This window comes from Echeneis naucrates, chromosome 4 (genome assembly GCF_900963305.1).
Source record: "Echeneis naucrates chromosome 4, fEcheNa1.1, whole genome shotgun sequence".
Taxonomy (NCBI): Eukaryota; Metazoa; Chordata; class Actinopteri; order Carangiformes; family Echeneidae; genus Echeneis; species Echeneis naucrates.
Window position 1 is genome coordinate 12,712,511 of NC_042514.1, and position 20,089 is coordinate 12,732,599.

Sequence of the window (20,089 nt, forward strand, 5' to 3'; positions counted from 1 at the left end):
TAAGCTACTGAAAAAATAAACCTCATGCTGCATTGGGTCATCTTTGGAGACCGCGAATAAAAAGTCTGCTTTACTAAGTGGGGGTGGGAAGATTTAATTAGCAGAGAGGATGTAACCTGCTTTTGATTTCATTCTGTTTATACATGAAGCACATGGGCACATGCTAAGGATACACGCAGGTTTATAAATTGCAGCGTGGCACAATGATTTAGGGAGGTGAAGACAAATCAGTGCTCCACAGTTCAAACGTGCACATGCTGGTTTCAGAGCAACAACAGTTCACTCTACAAAATATTCTCATTTGTTTCATACTGTTCCCACAAATCTTTACAAAAGACAAAGAGGATGAAATCCAACTGATGAGTGAAAATTGATCTAACTGAAAAGGTTCCTTGAACAGATCTCATCCAATGAGAGTTGAGCAACCCAAACTAGTTTTTATTGTATTTAATCATAATGTTGCACAATGCTTTTTTGCTTTTATATTGACATACACTACCAGTCAAAAGTTTGGACACACTTTCCTGCGCCTATCTTAATGTTTTGTTATTTCAGGCAATTACGGCTCAGCTGGAATCATTTCAGTGTTAGCTCCTTCAGGCGATACAATCCACCAGAAACCCTTTGTAACTGTAAATTGCTAAAATGGCCTACCAGGAATCGTAACCAAAGGAGTGATGTTTACTTTTATCGGAAGAACAAATAAAAGTGCTATTAGATCAAAGGTGAAGTAAGATTTAACAAGTCCAGTGTGTCATTATAAAAGAGACACGGGTACTGTTTGTTTAAAAACACACAATATTATGAATATAATGCAATCTTACAAATAACTTGGGACCATCTCAGATGATAAACTGAACTGTAAAGATAACCATCGAGCTGTATTTTGATAGGGTCAACCGTGGTTTGAACTGTCTGAGGAAACTGTCCCACTTTCACACTGACCAAGCCATTAGGGTCATGTTTTATCAGGCTTTTATTGATTCTGTCATCTGTTTTCCTTTGGTCAAGTGAGTCATCGGTAGGTCTCAGCTTTACACAGTGTCCCTGTATACCAAACAGCTGCAGTGGATGGCTACCTCGATTTTAAATGATGACAGTGGCTTTCAGTTTCTTTCCTCTGGTCAAAGGGCTTTCATCCTGAAGTGCAGGACACAGAAGTACAGGAATAACTTTGTTCCTGCTGCTATCACTGGCAAGAATACGCTGTAGCAAATTCTGGACATAAACAGAACTTGTCTCATTCTTTTATTTACTTATCTATTGGTGCCTTTTGGGACCTTAAGCACTTTTATCTATTGCTTTTTTTTTTTTTTTTTTAGCATTTATCTGCTGAGTGGATGTTTATCTTCTTTCTGCAAAACAAACTAACCCTACCTACACAACAGGTATAAATAAAGTAACCTGAAACTTGACTGATAAAGACATTACCTCTAAAAAGCATCCACAGTTGAAGAAGGACTGACTGGAGAAATAATAAACAACTAGTGCACAAAATTGAACTACAAATAGCATTGATATTGATCCCACCAACATACATCGGATGACAGCTGATAATGCAAGCACAGCCTCTGAAACTAATAATACCACACAATTTAGTCAATTTATGACATATTATCAGTGCGATTAGGTGCAAGCCCAGGGTTACAATATGAGTCCAAGTGTATATGGTAATGCACTTGATGTAGTTCATTTGCTATTTCCCTTGGAAGATAATGAGAACTGGCTCAATAGCTGTGTATGTGTATATATGTGGGTGTTCACATATTGTTGCTGTTCTTAAGATCTAGTGAGGACCTGGATGCAAACTAACACAATGGGAACAGGAAGTCCGTTCTGCAGGTGAGAAGTTGTTTTGGAACCCTAAGGGTAAGGTTAGATTTTTATTGGTGACATGGTTATGATAAGGTCAATCGGCTAGACCAACATTATGTCTGGGTGGGTGTGTGAATGTGTGAGGCTGTGGGCAGCTGCCTTCAGCGAAGACAGAAGCTGAAACACAAATTTTACTGAATTAAGAACGAGTGATGAAGTACAGATCTTTTGAAGTTGTTTCGTACCAACCACTGCACTTTTAGCTGTATCATAATCTCAAAAAGACTGAAGCAAGCACAGTTATTTAACAGCTGTGAATTTTCAACAATTGATACACAAATGGGCACAAAATTATGTATGCCACAATCAACTAAGGGCAAATCAAAAGACCTGCTACCATCTTAATTTTTGTGAGACTTTTTTGGTAAAGTAACAGCAATGTAAATTGAAATTTCTGTTGTTTTGAATTGTCGCTTACACTAACGTCAGACTGTTCACCTGCCAGATACTTTCTATATCTTAAAGTTTTTTTTTTTTCCCTGAATTGTGCCATGAATGGGGCATATTTTCATGCGTTTTCAGTGTGGCCTGAATTTTTAGGGTCACCAGCACCTGATGCTTAAAACATTGTGTGTTTTATTCATTTTACACACTTCATAAATTCAGATAAGACCAACAAATATGCTCTTTCAAAACCCTCTATCTAAATTATTGTAAATCTTTATTTTATATAAAATATAGAGTAACTGATGACACCAATGCCCTTTAGTTTTAAAGACCTCCTTAATTTTTTTAGCTCATTAATGAGCTTTAAAAGCCAAAAACTTCATGATGTATAAATGGAGAGAAATCATTAGACCCCTGTTTACGTCTAATTTTATCTGGAGTGGAGTGGTTTATCTCATTTTGTATCTCACAAATTTTGTGTTGCCAAGACAATAAAGCATTTCCAAAAATAGATTCCACCAACCTGTTGTGAAATTCATATATCTCTGGCAGGTTGCCAAACAGAACATCCCTTTTGTTCTCCAGGGAGGGGGGTGTAAGATGGCTGAGCTCCGAGTTATCTAGTTCTGCAAAATAACCCTGGGGAGAAGATGTAGAGAGTTGAGACGCTAAGGAATGAAACGAAAGTATCATAACAGATCAGTTCAGCCACAGGCAATCAGAGAAACAGAGATCAACTCCAGGGTGATGATAAAGAATTAAACTGATACACTCCAGGCAATATTTCTTGGAGTAAACATTCTACCCAGTCAAAGCATTCTTGTCGTTTAGTCCTGGTGATATGTCTAGTATAAAAGAAGACTGATTGAACACGTTAAGCCCTAGAGATCATGGGAAATTCATACATTGACAATTATGTGGATGTCGCAAGTGTAAGGAAAAGAAATGCAGCATTCTTTCTCCTCGAAGGTAATCAGTGTATTTACTAAAGTAGTGTTACCGGATGCAACAAGGGACTTGCAAATGTTCTTTTATCATCCACAGAAAGCAATATTAATCTATTGAAGCGTATCAAATAAAAGTCATAAAGGATAAAGTCCAGCCTCGTAGGTGGTGGAGAGACTATACCTCCATGATGCTTTGCAGTTCCTCCACATATAGCCTCTCTGTCTCAATCAGTTCAGTCATGATGTGTCTGCAAAACGAGAGGAGAGAAAGGTATCATTCCTCACAAATAATGAAAGCCTTTTTGTTCAGTTTTCCCCCAAAACCATGAATCTATTAATCCATCCAGTGCTGGTCTTATAACTTTACAAACAAACTAATAAATCAGTAACAATAAATATATCAGTGAAGTGCTCTTTGGTCCCATGAGACCAGCATTTTGCCTCCCAAGCAAATTCCCACTGTCAGTATGCTATTCTAAGCAAAATCACACATTTGGTCCCCTTAACTACCTAATGACAGCAATATTGAAACACAATAATGGCTTTTCAGTCTTGGTACTGTGATAATGACATATGAGAGGAGTGTTTTGTGGGTGTTTTCAATATGCAGTGGGATTAGACTTCATCAGGATTTGTTTTCCAACTGACAAAAGGGAACAATTACCAAAAAAAAAAAGTGTCTTCAATTCTCAAATTATGAAACAAGATACAGTAATAATAACTGCAGCCACTTTAAGGTATGAATAAAGTAAATCTCCAACCCATACGGTACAGATACATCCTGCTACAGATATAAAAGTTTGTTCCTGACTTTGAGACTGACTTACAACTTACTATCTGCTTTGTGCTAGCTATAAAAAAGGCTTGTCAGTGAGATGACTTTTGATGCTCGTTTTAAAGTGTTAATAATAATCATAAAACAAAATCTGGTCAACACAAACATGAATGGGCAGTATTGGACCTTTTTTTTTGTCCCATGTAAATGTGCTTAAAGGCTGTCTGACATATATTGTACTTTTATGGGCCAATAAAGCTCAAAGCAACTGCATCAGCTGCTCTGTGGTTAAATAAGACACAGAGGAACCAGATGAAATTATTTTGTCTGACAAATTCCTTTCAAGGAGATATTTAAGCAACCTCACTGTGGTTCTGCCTTAAGTGGGCACGCAAACTCTTTGCAAGAGCCAGGCTGTAACATAAGTAATTCTAGCTAACTTAATTATAACTAAGAATGTCCAGAAGTACAAGTACACAATGGGCTTGTTTTATGTGCTTAGTGTGGAACTTCCTATCTTAGAGAGTGCTTACAGCATAAGTGCTGGCACTAATTTGTGAAATTTCTCGCATGTGCTCATGCTCACAGACCGAGGCTTATCCTCCTGTTAAAGCACAGCCATAATGACGTTAGGCTGCACATGATATCTGTATGAGGTTCTGTAACTCTGAGGATATTCATTATATATGGTGCTGACTGTGTTCGAAGTGTTCGAAGCAAATAGTCAGGCAACTTAGTTTTCTCTGTATAACTGTGAATTCCCAAGACATGAGTTAAGTACTGAAATTGAATAATGGTTTGATATGCATCAATAGCACTGAGCATGCCCAAGTGCTTTGGTTTTGTATTTTAGAGCACATTCATTCATGGATATTCAAGAACAAACATTTGGAAAAAGGAAAGTAATCATACTACCCTGTCTTGGGTACAGTGCAACAGTCTGATGCTTTATGTACAAAGATACGGACATCACGGGAATATAGTAACTAGTTAACACTGCAGGGTTGCTTCACAAAACCACAGAAAATAGCCTCTAAGACTTAGAGCGCTATCTTACCACAGGTGTCTTTATTAGTTTCAGACCAACTTGGTTGCTGTTTTCCTATAAAGCAGACCTGTGTCCATGGGCTTGTTTTGGCATTAGCCTTAATAAGTGATGCACTATTTCAAAAATGTTTTAATGGTGCATTATCAAAAGGGTAAAATTGCACCTACTTAGCCCGATGCATACCATGCACACACCTGTTATGTATGAACAGCAGAGGGTGCTGGAAACGTGCTTTGATGTTTAGACACATCCACAGCACAACAACCTACAGAGAAGCATTCTTTTCTCACTGTCAGTTACAATATGTAATCAGCTTAGCACAAACATCTTGTCTGTGTGAAAAACAGTGGCATTATGGAGTTCCACTAGGTGCAAGTGTGCCTGGCTGCTTTTAAAGGGAATGGGATATAGCACTCTGGTTTATTGCATGTTCCACCCAAAACACTTCTATGGATAATTGAGAGATTAAGTATAAGCTATGTTTTTTCTAACCCACTGTTAAAATAGTGTTACAAAAGTGAATGCACTTGCAGCATGGGCTCTAGACCATGTCCTGCAAATCATTAAAGGGAAACCCTTAAAGATCTAAGTGCTAAAGTGCATACACATTTTATTGAACATTTCTCTACTACATTAAGATTTTGCGTTAATGTTCAGCAAAACAAGTGATAACCTCGTGTGGTTTGATTTGTCCTGGCAATATGAGTCTTCATCCTGCTTCAGAGAAGCGGGAATACTGAGAGACTCTAGTTACTTGAAACCAAAGCAATCCAATGACCAGCAGCAATGTCCAAAAATCCCACACTACTATCTACAAGTACCACAGGTTTAAAATCTCAGAGCGAGCTATCCTGCCATCTCTTTTGTAGGAGCTGCTGATAGTCACTGTCATTTTCTACAGGGCTGTTACATTTATTCTGGGAGCAGATACTAGCTGACATATGACTGTGAGGTCCATATTTGGACCTCATATTTCTTGGATGGTAATGCATTGAAATGGTGTGTGAACTACTGCAGTTTTTCTGTTTGCAGTAGAGCTATTGGTTTGTACTTAACCGCCACTGTGAATATAAAGCAGACTTTAGAGAACAAATTAATAGATTGGTAATCATGTCAGGATTATTTAAACATAAAGCAGTCATAGGAATGCTGATATCATCAGCTAAAAGTATTGCCAAGGAATGTGCAAAAGCCGTTTGTGTTTAGCTCAGATGATGAAAATCATAGAAAGAGGTTTCATTTTACGCATCAATGCGCTTGGACCAGTTTAAACTGGATATGTATTTCAGTTGTCAGTGTAAAACTTTGGAAATAGATTTAAAGAGATGTACAAATATTTTTCAGTTTAAAAGAATTTTGGAGAGAGAAAAAATTGACAATATGAACTTGAAACATAACTAACTTATTCATCCTTTCTTTTTGTTTTACTTCTACCTTTAAGGCTGATGGTCATTATTATTATGTTGTCAGAATTTATTTTAGTTAACATGGTGTAGTTAATGGAGCATGCATCTGGTTTAAGCGTCTGGTAAAAAATGTTGTAACTAGAAATTACAGACCATTTGCTGAGATTGTATATGACCAAGCAAGGGTCGGACAAAAAAATCTTTTTTTTTTTTTTCTTCTTGCTGTGCCATTCTGATTATGAAAAGAGTTAATCTGAGTTAGGGAAGCTGGATGTAACAAAGGGTACTGTATCCAGTGGTTTAATTATGCTTTGCTGCAGTACTTAAGTAATTTTCTTTACTTCAGTTGTTTTAGTTTTGGCACCTTTTGCTCCACTCCACTCCAAAAAAAAAAAAAAAAATCTGAAAAAGAAATTGCAGGTGAGATTCAGGGTGGTTTAGTTATGCGCCAGGTAAATGTTGTAGATGTTTAGCAAGTATTTTCGAGAACTTTTCCAGGAAATTTTTACATCAAGCTAACACCCTTCTCAAGCTGCCAAACAGGTTCTGAAATGAGGAACTATAAGTTTGCTGACTCCTAATTGGTGATGAATAACTGTTTGTCCAGACTGTAAAAAGAAGAAGAATGGTGTCAGTGTTGCCCTGGTCCACATCCACTACGTTGTCAAGTTGTCAGAGTGTTAGTTGTTGTCACCTAAGATATGTTTTAATAAACATTGTCTTTGGTTTCAATTATTCTGTTCAGCTTTGTTCCTTCACAACTGATCTGAGTTGTGTTGTTGGTTGTGTTCTGTAGGTTTGGTTGCAAACCACCATTGTTCAGTAAGTTAAAGATGCGTTCCTGATTTATGCTTAAATTGGTGATCAGTTCTTCAAATATTTTGAGAAGATCTTTAAAGAGTTGTAAAAAGGTATTGAAATTAACTTTAGGATTCCAACATATACCTTGAATTAGTTTTTGAGTTACTCATTTAATGTGTGTGTGTGTGTGTGTGTGTCTGTGTGTGAGTGTGTGAGTGTGTGTGTGTGATTGTGAAATAGACACATTTAGAGGAAGTTCAGACCTTTTCTCTACAGTAGTCCCTCCTTTAGAACAGATCCCCACCCACCCCACTCACAGTGTGTCTCTGTCTCTCTTTCAAACATGAACAGACAGGGACCTAGATGCCAACAAGACATTTAAAGCTTCTCTCAGATAAGCGATTACATCTGACAGGGGAATATCAATAGAAGGAGGGAAGGTGGAAGACAGAAGGCAGAGAGGGCAGAACAGACACTGAAGCAGCATCATTTGGCAAACAAAGTGAATGTTGCACGAAGACAGATTCAAAAGGAGAAGGAGAAGCTGAGAGGAGGACAGGACAAGGATTTACCTATGTTCAGAAAACTTCCTGGTAAGTCAGGAACACGGTCTGTTTCAATGTGATTGTGTGCTGAGAGATGCTTAAAACATGATCAGATTAAGGTTTGTCTAGTTTTATTCAGTTGTTTCAGTTTCGCTTGCGTAACACAGCGATATCCATCAGAAAGATATTTCTTTCTAAATTACCTTGAGAATGATGACTGACTAGTTCTTCCTGCTCCCACTGCCATTGGAACATTTGCTTTTATTCAAAACAGTTCATTTACAAAGCAAGCAACACATGTAAACAGATGACACTGCTGCCATTTCTCAGCTGCCTGGAGACCAAACACAATTTCATTTGGAGATGCAAATGGTGAACTCATGTCATATTTTCCTCACAAAGATTTGTCCATTGAGTTTGCCTGCTATTGTTCACCTCTGGCCATCTGAAAGTGAAGGGATCAAATGTACCAGTCACCACCCCAATTCCCGACAATTTCAGTGCATGTATCAGCTTCTTTGCAAAACAAAGAACAGCGTAAAGGTTGGATCCTTGTTTGATTAAGATTTGCACCTCTTTTTACATTTTTGGCTCTCAGAATGCTGGACAGAGAAATTGAAAATATAAAATCACACATTTTATTCTCGTTCTTAAACTGAATTACTTGAGGTTATGGGAGACGTCAGATTGGATGCCCGACTTACAAATCATCACGTCTTCTTGGAAGACAGTGATGGCATCTTGTTTCTAAAACATGTACTAAGTGGTTGACTTTCAACAATATTTAGTACTAGCCTACTTGTACAGAATATAAGACTAGAACTATGTTCCTGCACTTTTATTTTTCTGTTTCAGCAGATCAGTTTTTGATTGATTTCATCTACTTTTTCCATATGCTCAGTTAGAAAAACCCGTCACGACTTCATTCATGTGTCACAACCCAAATATTCTTAACGCTTGGTGAGAGGAAGGAGAAAATGATTCCCCTCTTGTGTTGAATAATATGAGCGTACCAATTCTACATGAGAACTGATGAGAATAGCTTACTACTTAATGGATAATCATGATTAGTCACAACATGACATTTATTGAGACTTGGTCATGTGTTATAAGAGCTCTCTATTGCTGGGTGACCTACCTGTCAAAATATGCTGCCGTGTAAATGTAGTTAGGCTGTTGTGTCACAGCACAGCACACGTCGGCAGCTTCCCTGTTCAGGGCCTCTGTTGAGCTAAAGCCCTATTATAGCCCCTATTATAGCTCTATGTGCCAGTAAGCACTTACATGCGCAGCTAAAGACAATAGACAACATGGTGGGCAGGCAGTGTCCAACATATAATGGTTATTTTTGTGTTTGGTCCACCAGTCTGATTCTGAGGGGCATTCTACTGTTTTGGTTCCACTTGGGTGAACAAATTGAAAAAAATATCTACAGCTGCATCTCAATCATTTCCTCCTTTCCACAATGTTTTTCTGTAGTAATTCAAGCAGAGGGAGCCCCAACCAAGTATTGAGCTCATACTTTTCTGTAATCCAACATTCTGTATTTGAAATTAGTTTCCCTTTTTCAAAAGCCTTACATTTATATTTTTCTACTGGGTATGTCTAAGTACTTTCGCAATAGTGCACTAATAAAACTTTTAAGGTAATTTTACAACCATGTTTTTCAGGATTCAGTTGACCTTAATTCTTTCACTGTTGGCGTGTGTCAACATTTTAAGCTTCAAAAGAGAGACTTTTATCTTCTGCCACCTCTTTCCCATTCATCTTGGCAAATACAAATATGATCTATCTCAGATTATATAGAAGACATACATAGTTCATCTAATGATATTCCCAAAGTGATGTTTGTTTCTATTCATATTTCTGTGATATGGCCAGCTGATTGACTAAATTACTGTGGCTACAGGCAAGTAAATTTGCAAAAGAAAGTTGTTTTTTTAAAAACCTTTCCATCTTATTATGTGTTGAAGCACGGTTTATTTATGTCGAATACTGTTAAACTGTATGAAGTTACAACATTTCAACTTGACACAGTGCTTTCACCACCAAAAACTTGGTCATATAAATTAATTAGCCAGAAAAATATTGGTTCACCCAAAGCTGCTGAACTGTACAATTGGTTAGAGAGAACAGGACCCTCCAACTACCATCACCAGTTTGATGTCCTCACAAAAAAAAAAAAAAAAAAAGAAAAGAAAAAAGAGAAAAAGAGCTCTCATGAACTTCAATGGGGTTGAACTTTTACTACTACTAGTACTACTACTATTTCATTAAAGTCTGAGTGTTAATGCTTGTGCGTCTTTATACATCTATGCTATGATAACCTGGCTCTCACCCTAGATGCCAGATGGGATGCAATCCCACCAATACAAGTGGTTCAAAATAAAATGAAAAATATTCAAAAGGGGGAAACTGACTAGGGAAGGATCTGAAAGCATGGAGGATGTCTTTTGTGACCACTGCATGAATAGTCATAAGCAAGTGACACAGCTGATGAATCACCTCTGCTCAGAAATTGTCTGTTAACGCTCGTAAAACCGAAGAACTAATCATTAGGGGTGGGAATCTTTTATCATCTCATGATTCATTTCTATTCAATTCAGATTTTTGGGGCTACAATTCCATTCAAAACAATTTCATTCATAAAACTGTATAAAGTCGCTTTATTAAAAAAAAAAAAAAAAAACAATAAACATGGCTTCCTCATTTTGCAAACCGCCAGACTAGATGAGATGAGAGACTGGACCCAAGTATTTTTTGGGCAGGGATAAAAAGGAACGTATCTGTCAGGAAAATTGTGTGTGCTAAGTGCTAAGTCAAACAAAAGTAACTCACTGAGCTCAACACAAACAGGTTGACTGTCATGTACTTCAATGGAGATGTCATGAGGAGAAATTAAAAAGTTTACAGTGGATTTGATATTTCCACCAAAGTTGTGGGACGTGTGTTTCATTTTTGGAATGTTATCTACAAATCTTGGATTCTCGTATTTAAGGAAAGTGTGATGGGCAGCATGGTGGCATAGTAGTTAGTGTGTTGCCCCACAAGAAGGTCACGGGTTCAGGCCTGGGTTTGCATGTTCGCCATGCCTGTTTGGGTTTCCTCCCACTGTCCAAAGACATGCATGGGTTGGGAGGTTTTGGATCTTATTTTGAAGAAGTGTCTCTGTCTGTGTGGCCTAAGCGTGCATATTTTTAAATATGAGACACTGATCTTTTGTTATTTCTTTTGTTTTCAGGTGCCGTGGGATCCTATGTTACACTAATACTGGAAAACCCAATCAGTTAAAAAAAAAAAAAGGAGGGGGATTAAACTCAAGATAGGAAGACAAAGCAAACTTGAGCAGTCTGGTTGCTATGAGGAAGCAGAGCTTTTGTTTCACCCAGCGGAGCAAGTTAAGTATCAGAGCATCTAAACTGCTAAAGAGCATGGCAAAGGCCCACTGGACTTGACACATGAGAAGCCAGCTTGTGGGACAGGAGAAAGGTGGAAGGAGGGATGTGTAAAGTGAGACAGACTTTCAAAGACACACTTGAGGATGAGAGAGATGACCATTAGATGAAAAGAGCATAACCTAGCAAAGGTGAGAGGTAGTCAAAAGCTAGTTCAAGTTTAGGAGTACAAGCAGGCAGAGATGAAATAGTATACCACTCCACTGAAAAGAGAACCGAGTTCAGAGGGAGATACAGCTCCAGGAGCGTCCAAGTCTAGACCCGCTGTCACTCCTGAGACAGAGCTTGGCTTTAGTAGCAATGTTTGTGAACTTTCGGCGCATCCACAAGTGCAAGTGCTTGCAGCTTCTGACCACAGGCCTGGTGCTGTGTATGGTGATGGTGTGTTGGGAGGAGGCGGATCACCATGTAGTCCGCCACATTAGATCGTATACCTACCGCTACCTCATCAACCGCTATGAATTCCTCAATTCTTCCTTCATCATCACTTCCAAACATCCCCACAGCAAAAGCAGTTCTACGAATGTGTTTGGTTGGTTATGGGATTACTCGTACCTCATTAACCACCCACAAAAATGTGGAGGAAGAGATGGAGATAAAAGCTGGGATGATGTCTTCCTACTTCTGTTTGTGAAATCATCCCCTGAGAACTTCGAGCAGCGCCAGGCCATCAGGGACACATGGGGGAATGAAAGCTTTCTTTGGTCAGAACTTGGGGCAAATGTGAGGCTATTGTTTGCCCTGGGCATGCATCCAGATGTGAGGCAAAGATCCAGGGTGCAGGCCGCATTGTTGCAGGAGGATAAGGTCTATGGAGACCTAATACAGCAGAATTTTGAGGATTCTTTCCACAATTTGACTGCCAAACTGATCCTGCAGTACCACTGGGGCCACAATTACTGTCCTCAAGCACACTTCTTCATGTCTGCAGATGATGATGTATTCATCCACATGCCCAATTTACTGAAGTACCTTCGGCAGCTCGAGAGTGGTCAATCGGGCGCCAAAGACCTGTGGGTGGGGCACGTATATAGAGGAGCCCCTCCAGTCCGCCGTATGAAAAGCAAATATTACATTCCCTATGATCTGTACCCTTGGTATTCCTACCCAGACTACACTGCTGGAGCAGGGTACGTGGTTTCACGTGATGTGGTAGCAAAGATCTACCATGCAACTCTAGTGACAAACTCCTCCATCTACATCGACGATGTCTTTATGGGGATATGTGCCAAGACTATGGGGGTTTATCCTCAGGAGCATTTATATTTTTCAGGCGAGGGCAAGGCCCCATACCACCCCTGCATCTATGAGCACATGATCACATCACATGGTCATGCCGCTGATGTGCGAACACTATGGCACACAGCAACAGACCCTACAATTACCAGCAACTACAGAGGATATATGGGTAATTTGTACTGCACTGCAGTAAGGGTGATGATGCTGTGTCTGCCATACTACCAGAATACGTACTCCTGCATGGCAGCTTTTACATAAACAGCTTCATGTACCAAGCAAACAAATGATAACATCACATATAGATAATCTGCCATACTTTTTCTCTTTCATTTAATTTTTACTGTTTGCTGGCTTTACTATGTATTTGCAATCTAATAATAAAGATGAAAGCTGTTCCATTAGGCAAACAATGAATGCATGAACTTGTTCTTCACTCACAGGGATCAGTCTTCATTTAGTTTAAGATGAAGGGAAAAAGAAGCCTAATCCCTCCCCTGTTCTATTGACATTATGGTGTTCAGGTTTCTCTGTACACACATCCATAAAACATCTCGTTGTTCACTCATCTGCCAACCATAGAAGCAATGTATAGAAAATCTTACATTGACATCATCCATTAAATATTATGAATCCTCATGACACTGAGGCAGATGAATACATGTCACTGTAAGAGCTGAATGTAACTCTCTAGATGATTGATGAGGTATGAATAAATATGGATACAATATATAATTCGGTGCAATGTACAGTGCTACTGTAGATTAAGGCAGTTGTGAAGGTTTGATAGATGATACGGTTTTGTTATCCATAAAGGTCCTTGATGGCTGAGGAACTTGCTTTTGTAATGCAGATGCCATGTGAGAGGATAACATGATTGACATTGAGCAGCACCAGGGGTGATATAAACATCAAAGATGCTTTGCTGCAAGCAGGTTAGCAACAATTTTTCATTGCCAAATTCCAGAAAAGCGATTCTTTCGAGGTGAGAGGGTCAAACATACTAATGCAAATATACTGATTCTTAGTATTCACAAGCAAGCGTTCATATGCATGCTTTTTTTTTATTTTTACAGGAAGAATGACCAATATTCATATTCAAAGTAAAGAAGGTTTTGAAGGCATTTTTCTTTTTCAAATTCATTAATGATGCTTTTTTACAAAAACTTACAAAACTGTTCCAATTTTTTGAAAAGTCTGTTGTATTTTTTGTTTATTTGTTATCGTTTTTGTTTTGGTTTTTTTTGCAGTCTGTAGTAATTTAGTGAAGTGATTTCTATATTTTTAATAACTTCAACATTAAATCAGGTGTACATACCACCACTTTTTTTTCCATAGAGGATCTTTTGGCCCTGGAGCTACCCAGGGCTTAGATTTTTTTTTTTTTATTATATTTCCTTTCAATGTGAACAGATTGAAAACATTTGTGTGATGAAATATAATATACAAATTTGACTCACTTTTGAGAATATCAGTGTTGAAGTCTCAAAGAGGAATGCATAGCTTCCTTTTTGTTACTTATCCACTCTACAGTACTGAAAAGAACATCTTTGGAAACACTATCAGTATCTGGGGGGCAATAATTGCAACCGATCGTGACACTTACAAAATTAAGGAATTTCATACTTCAAATCAGTCATTATACATGTCCTTACTGTAATTTAAATCATGTGGATTAATTGCGCTGGTAAAATAGAATATGACTCAGTTACATCACACATAACAAGAAGACTTGTAACATGTTACTTAAAAACTGGGAAATTTGTGACAGAGTGATAGTGTAGGACGTTTAAGTGGATCTGGTCGATCATATTGTGAGTTGTGGTGGCACATCATTGGCAATTTCAGGGATTTGGCTTTCTTCAGAATTTCTTCTTTGTCTTTGTATTGAAGTAATTTTACCACAATGAATCTTGGACGACCAGCATGGTCGTATTTCACAGTCCAATGAGATCTTTCAATTTCTATAAGCTTGGAGTCTATTTTCAGGCAGTCAGAAAAGACTTTTTTTTTTTTTTTTTAATTTGATCTCTGTCTCAGTCCAAAATTCTCATTTAGAGCCAGGCACTCCATCTAATAGCAGATTGTTTCTTGTTGACTGATTTTCCAAATTATCCCCTTTTGCAAAGAGATGATGTTTGCCTGGAAAGTTTTTCCCTCAATATCTAGTCAAGAGATCTCTGAATTTGCGAAGGTCTGATGAGTTTAGCTTTTTGGGGATGAAACAGCCCTCAGCTAGTGTCCCGAGCCAGGGTTCCTGCTTCTTCTTCCAAAATGAGCAGAAAAGCTTTGACAATCTCTCCAGCACCCGTGGGCAGGCCTTGTAGATGTTGTAAGTAGTTGCTGATTGATCTGCATGAACCTGCCTCACCACTGCACTTCCTCAAAAGTGAAATCTGTCCTTGTTAGCAGAGGAAAAGGACATTCTCCCAATGAAATATCTCTATAGGAGTAGCCATGTGCTGACTATCCTCCTCGTTTTCTTTGGAGAATGTGCAGCCTACCCCACCCTCATCCAATGTGAGCTGGGATTGGCTCCAGCACCCCCGTGACCCGGAAACAAATAAGCAGTATAAGATGAATGAATGAAATATAACGTGTCTCTGTTGATCCCGATAGAGCACATTTAAATTGACAGAGCCACACAAGAGAAAAAGCATAACTGGAAGCTACAATAACAACAAATAAGGAACCAAATCTAGAATAATTGGAAGATAGAAATACTATATACAGTAAAGAGACATAGATATAAAGAGATGCAGTCAGTTGTGTTCATGTGCAACATGAAAATGCAAGTGAAAAGTACACTGAAAAATGATTTTTCTGTGATGTATTAGACCTATTGTGTTTGTACTTTTGATCTATTTTTGAGAGTTTTTCACAAGCTAGAAACAATATCAAACACAACACTCATCCAAGCAGTGTTTTCACATAACCAAACAAATGTCTTAAGAAGATAAAACAGATGTATCTACAATAATAACACAGCACAGAGGAAAGCTAAACATGAATAAACTCCACACTGGGGTCCTGCATCAACACTCTCCTGGATGGTAACTCTTACACCATCTCTGACTGAAATTAGCTCTTTACATAAACTGTGCTGTGGTACAGTACTACTGCACACCAACTTTATACCATCTATGGCCTGTAACTAATACTCTCTGGAATCTGCGCATTTCGAACAGCTCTCCAATATGACTCCTCATTTGAGGACCAAGACGTGTTGTTTTTCCAGCCCCACTGATGTTCCAGTGGAGCAAAGAACTGCATGTAATCACATGAACCCCACCTGTCTTTTCTGTCCTTACCTGCGTCTGTTTGACAAACTCTCCTCTGTTTCATTGTTCACAATGACATGGGTTGAACCTCCTTGGCTTTCCTCATGCATCACCTCAATCTTTGAGAAAAACACATATACAAATATAATATTACACTTAATTATAAGGAGACAGGCTTTGCATATTATGTCAAAAATACCAAAGTAGGTTCCATTGCACTGACTAACTAAACTAGATGTGAACTTGATAACCTTTTCTTTTCGTCTCAATTTTTGGCATAGGAGAACCATTTAATGCTACTTTCAGGTAATTCCTGATGTTTGCATTCATCAGGCACTAGTAAATGTTTAACTCAACCAGTAATAAAACTAAGAATGAATAAACAGCAGGTTATCCACCAGCAATGTACATATATAGCTGTTTCTATGTACATTACTGTGATGACTATATGGCCCTTAGTGGTTATTTTTTTTAGATGATTTTTGAGGGATAATTCTCCCCATTTGTCTTAGGGAGCCTTTGGTGGGGACTGATTATTGGCCATTTTGTCAATGGACAAGTAAGTAACTTTTATTATTATTCCAAAACTCATCTCTCTCAGCAACTACATACGGCAACTCTATATATGCTTACTGAGCACCTGTTTCAGGCTGTGAGAAGCATCTCTAATCACTTCATATAAAACAACAAATTACACTCACTTGCACAAAGTTTTGTTTTTTATGACACAGACAAAAAGTTAGTTCAGGTTTTCCTTATCCCTTCTGCGCGCTTTTCATCTTGACTGCTCCTTTTGGCTGATTTGCCACGACTTTTCCTTTTACTCGTCCCTATTACTTGCCTTAATTCTCTGTGCTGAACCTAAATGGAGGCTAATGGAAGAAGTATTCAGATTGAAGTGAATGGCCTTACAACAAAGAAAGATGGTTTTGGTTTATTATCATTTACACATTTTCAGGTTTTTGTTTTTTTTTTTTGTATTTCTAATGGTAATTTAAATAGAAAACCTTCTGTATGGTGTTCTTCACATTATTAGGATATGTCATAGGTGACATAACCACTTCACCACTGTATGATTAGCCAGGAGTTATTCTGATGGATGTATGATGTACAGTATGTAGCTCCTCACAGGGTAAATTATCTTACTCTTATCAGCCTGCCATGTGAATAGCAGGCCCCATGTCAAAGCAAAGTTTAGTTTAACTTTAGTCTAAACAAGCCTATTTTGAATTGTACATAATTGTATAGATTTTTCTGACAATTTGGGGAAATACTTCTATTTCTTTCCTGCCGAGTTTTAAATGAGAAAATCAAATCCAATCTCAATCTCAGTATGTAGCTAAGCAGGCAGCAGGTTAGGTTTTCTCAGTCAAACTCCTGTGAGTAGTTGCCAGGCAACCAAACAGTTCACTATTGCTCAAATTAACCATCCTGTTAAAATGTTAAATTAGTTGAGAGCAGCAATGTCATAAAAAACAAAGCAGCATCTACACGGAACAGTAAGGCTGTAATGGGTCCAAAAGCCAACAAATTAGTTAGGACTTTAGCTCTTCTGGTTCCCAAATGGGCCAGCACGGCAGCATAGTGGTTAGTGCTGTCGCCCCACAATAAGAAGGTTCGGTTTGGTTCCCGACCTGGGGCCTTCCTCTGTGGAGTTTTCATGTTCCCCTCGTGCCTGTGTGGGTTTCCTCCCACCGTCCAAAGACATCATGCTTGGGTTAACTGGTGACTCTAAATTGTCTGTAGGTCTGAGTGTGAGTATGAGTGGTTGTTGTTTGTCTCTGTGTGTTGGCCCAGTGATGGTGACCTGTTAATGGTGACTCCACCCCTCACCCTTACCATCTTCTCCTGGCTAATTCCAGCATGATACAATTGCATTGCAAAACTTGACTCTGTACTTTAATAAGAATATCTGGAACTAATTCAACACCCACAGATAACTCTGGCATCCAAAGTGATGTCAGTGCATAATCCCTGGTGAATCATTGTCCTGTATAAACCATATTGAAATAAAACAATTTTCTTATGATACCACCCAATATATTTTGGTACTACTGAGCATCAACTACTGAAACTGTTATGCAATACTACCTTTTTTATAGTTCAGTAATGGCTGAGAACTGACTGGGCTCATCAGAGGGTACCTTGATGCCTCCCTTGGCCTTTCGTATGTTCTTCTTCTTGTTGGCATCAGCTTCAGCTAGCTGCTTGCTGCTGTTAGAATTATCAGAAGGTCTGCGAGCCAGAGCTGAGATGAATTGAGGTGACACAGCATAAGTAACTTTAATAATTTCTCTCAGTAGAGCTTGCATTACATAATATGCATAAGGTTACAATAAATTCAAATAATAGTTTAAAAAAGAAAGCTAGTTTGATAATGCAGGTTTGAAGCTCAGTAAGAGTTTAATGAGGTTGAGCCTCTTACTGCAGGCTCATTATCTGCTGCATGAATCAGTTACCAATGTCAGACTCACGCTGCTGAGTCCCTGTAGTCCTGGAAGGGTTCTTCAGTGTGGGCCGTTTGGGAGAGGACTCTGGCCGCGGGGCGACTGGCTGGACAGGCCTTGTCTGTTTAGCTGACAGCCTCTTTAGACTTACGTTTCGTTTCTCAAACATCTCCTGGACATCCTCCAGTCGCTTCAATGCCTTGAGGACGCTGGCCTGTAGTTAAAAAGCTCACCATCAACCTTGTCCTTGTCTCTGAAACAGAATATCCACTCAGCCTATAACTGTTGTTTTGTGCACCATACCTTGATATCTTCTGACAAGACAACCTCATACTGGTTGTGGAGATTCCTTAGTTCTGTCAGTTGGTTCATTTCTGCTGACTCAAGAAATTGCTCAATGTCAGTCAGTGCCAACTCTGCTCCTTCCTGTGACTGGCACTTATCCACAGCCTGGGATGCTAGCAGGTAGATGCCAGATTCACACCACTGGTTTACCTGCAGACAGGAGAAATTCAAACAGGTAAATACTGGGCCACCATTTCAGACATCATCCCTTCCTATGTGGTGGGTCAGAGGGTCTTACAAGCAAGAAAGTATTGTACTGATCTTCTTCATCATCTCAGATCAACCAACTTCACATTCTTTACACACTTACTTTGAGGCCTCAAGGTGACCATATAGTTATGTTTAACTGATTTTCAATGTAAAAAGTCTATTTATAGGACATACAGTATGACAAGTTGCAAAAAGACTGGAACTACATATTTAAAAGAACACTGTGGCTTTGTACAACCATGGTCTTATTCTTTTTATGTCTATCATTCTTTTTAAGATGCCACTATGCTTGTAAAGGAAATTACAAGATCAGCAAAACATTGTGATGAGGTGTGTTAAAAAGCTAATCCAAAAAAAAAAAAAAAAATCTAAAAACCTCCATTAGTTCTTGTGTCAAAATTTTACTATATAGAGTAGTTGTTAAATCAAACATGTAATCTCAAGATCACATTTTGTTACTGCTGCTGAAATCAACAAAACATTTAAATGATAACGATTTCAGTGTTTTACAGTCCAGCGAATTACTTCTTAGGAGCAGTGCTGATTGCAACACTGGACAGTCATAGCCAGCTATTTAAGTCATAGATCATGTCCTCACCTTCTCAATGCCCTTATGTATTTGGAGGGACTTGGACAACACATCTGTCTTTTTCTTGGTCTCATTGCTGAAGTCGTCACAAACCCGCCGGAGCTCTATACATTTTGGCCGAATCGAGTCCACAGCATAGTGGTTGCTCTGGATCAGTTGGTCACCATGCAGTGCATGGAGCTGGGCCTTTTCTAGAGTTGGCTGGAAGGATAGCAAGTCACAGTGCATTAGAGCAGGTAATTTGTTTACACAAAATATATCTCTCTGGTCAGTGGTTTCTATTTCAGAGCCATTCAATCTATGAGAAAGTTAAGCATTTGTTAATAATTCTGAATAGAAGGTTATTGAGTTTTACAATGGGAATAAAACAATAAACTATTTTCTATGTAAAGATATTGTCCTGAGGAGAGAGCATGTCTCATGTGGCCATCACATGAAAGCAAGTGTCCAAAAGTCCTTCCATTGAAGAAACCACTCCAACCCAGGCCAAGAGGACCACTGGCTCAAACCAGGTCAACCAGTGGGCAATCAACTTATTCAGACAGTTTTTGCCAGCTCAGTTATTTGTCATTTTGACAACTGTGGATGCAGAGGGGAAGACCAAGACTGTATTTCTTTCCCAGTCTGAGTGTGAGGCCAGTACTGGTCTGAGTTTTTTAGAGATGAACAGCCCCAGGAGGTGCTGGAGGGCACCAGAACTGGCCTTTCTCCCATCCCTGTCTAAACACCTTGCACAACATTC

The 20,089-nt window shown here is 38.7% G+C and overlaps 2 protein-coding genes across 5 annotated transcripts in view; one reads left to right on the top strand and one right to left on the bottom strand.

The window, feature by feature from the left end:
* The window catches only part of mcf2l2 (MCF.2 cell line derived transforming sequence-like 2), an 80,566-nt gene that overhangs the window by 36,506 nt on the left and 23,971 nt on the right, over positions 1–20,089 (bottom strand). For all 4 annotated transcript variants that reach the window (XM_029499628.1, XM_029499630.1, XM_029499631.1 and 1 more), the window contains exons 11-17: positions 19,357–19,548; positions 18,507–18,698; positions 18,231–18,417; positions 17,901–18,004; positions 15,787–15,875; positions 3,391–3,457; positions 2,786–2,901 (exon numbers count right to left, since the gene is read on the bottom strand). In XM_029499628.1, the coding sequence (XP_029355488.1) occupies positions 2,786–2,901; positions 3,391–3,457; positions 15,787–15,875; positions 17,901–18,004; positions 18,231–18,417; positions 18,507–18,698; positions 19,357–19,548 (947 nt within the window). The remainder of the gene's footprint in view (positions 1–2,785; positions 2,902–3,390; positions 3,458–15,786; positions 15,876–17,900; positions 18,005–18,230; positions 18,418–18,506; positions 18,699–19,356; positions 19,549–20,089) is intronic.
* Positions 7,614–12,885, top strand: b3gnt5a (UDP-GlcNAc:betaGal beta-1,3-N-acetylglucosaminyltransferase 5a). The gene is made up of 2 exons (XM_029499632.1): positions 7,614–7,832; positions 11,026–12,885. Exon 2 carries the CDS (start codon positions 11,540–11,542, stop codon positions 12,734–12,736), a length of 1,197 nt encoding a protein of 398 aa, XP_029355492.1. The 5' UTR covers positions 7,614–7,832; positions 11,026–11,539; the 3' UTR covers positions 12,737–12,885.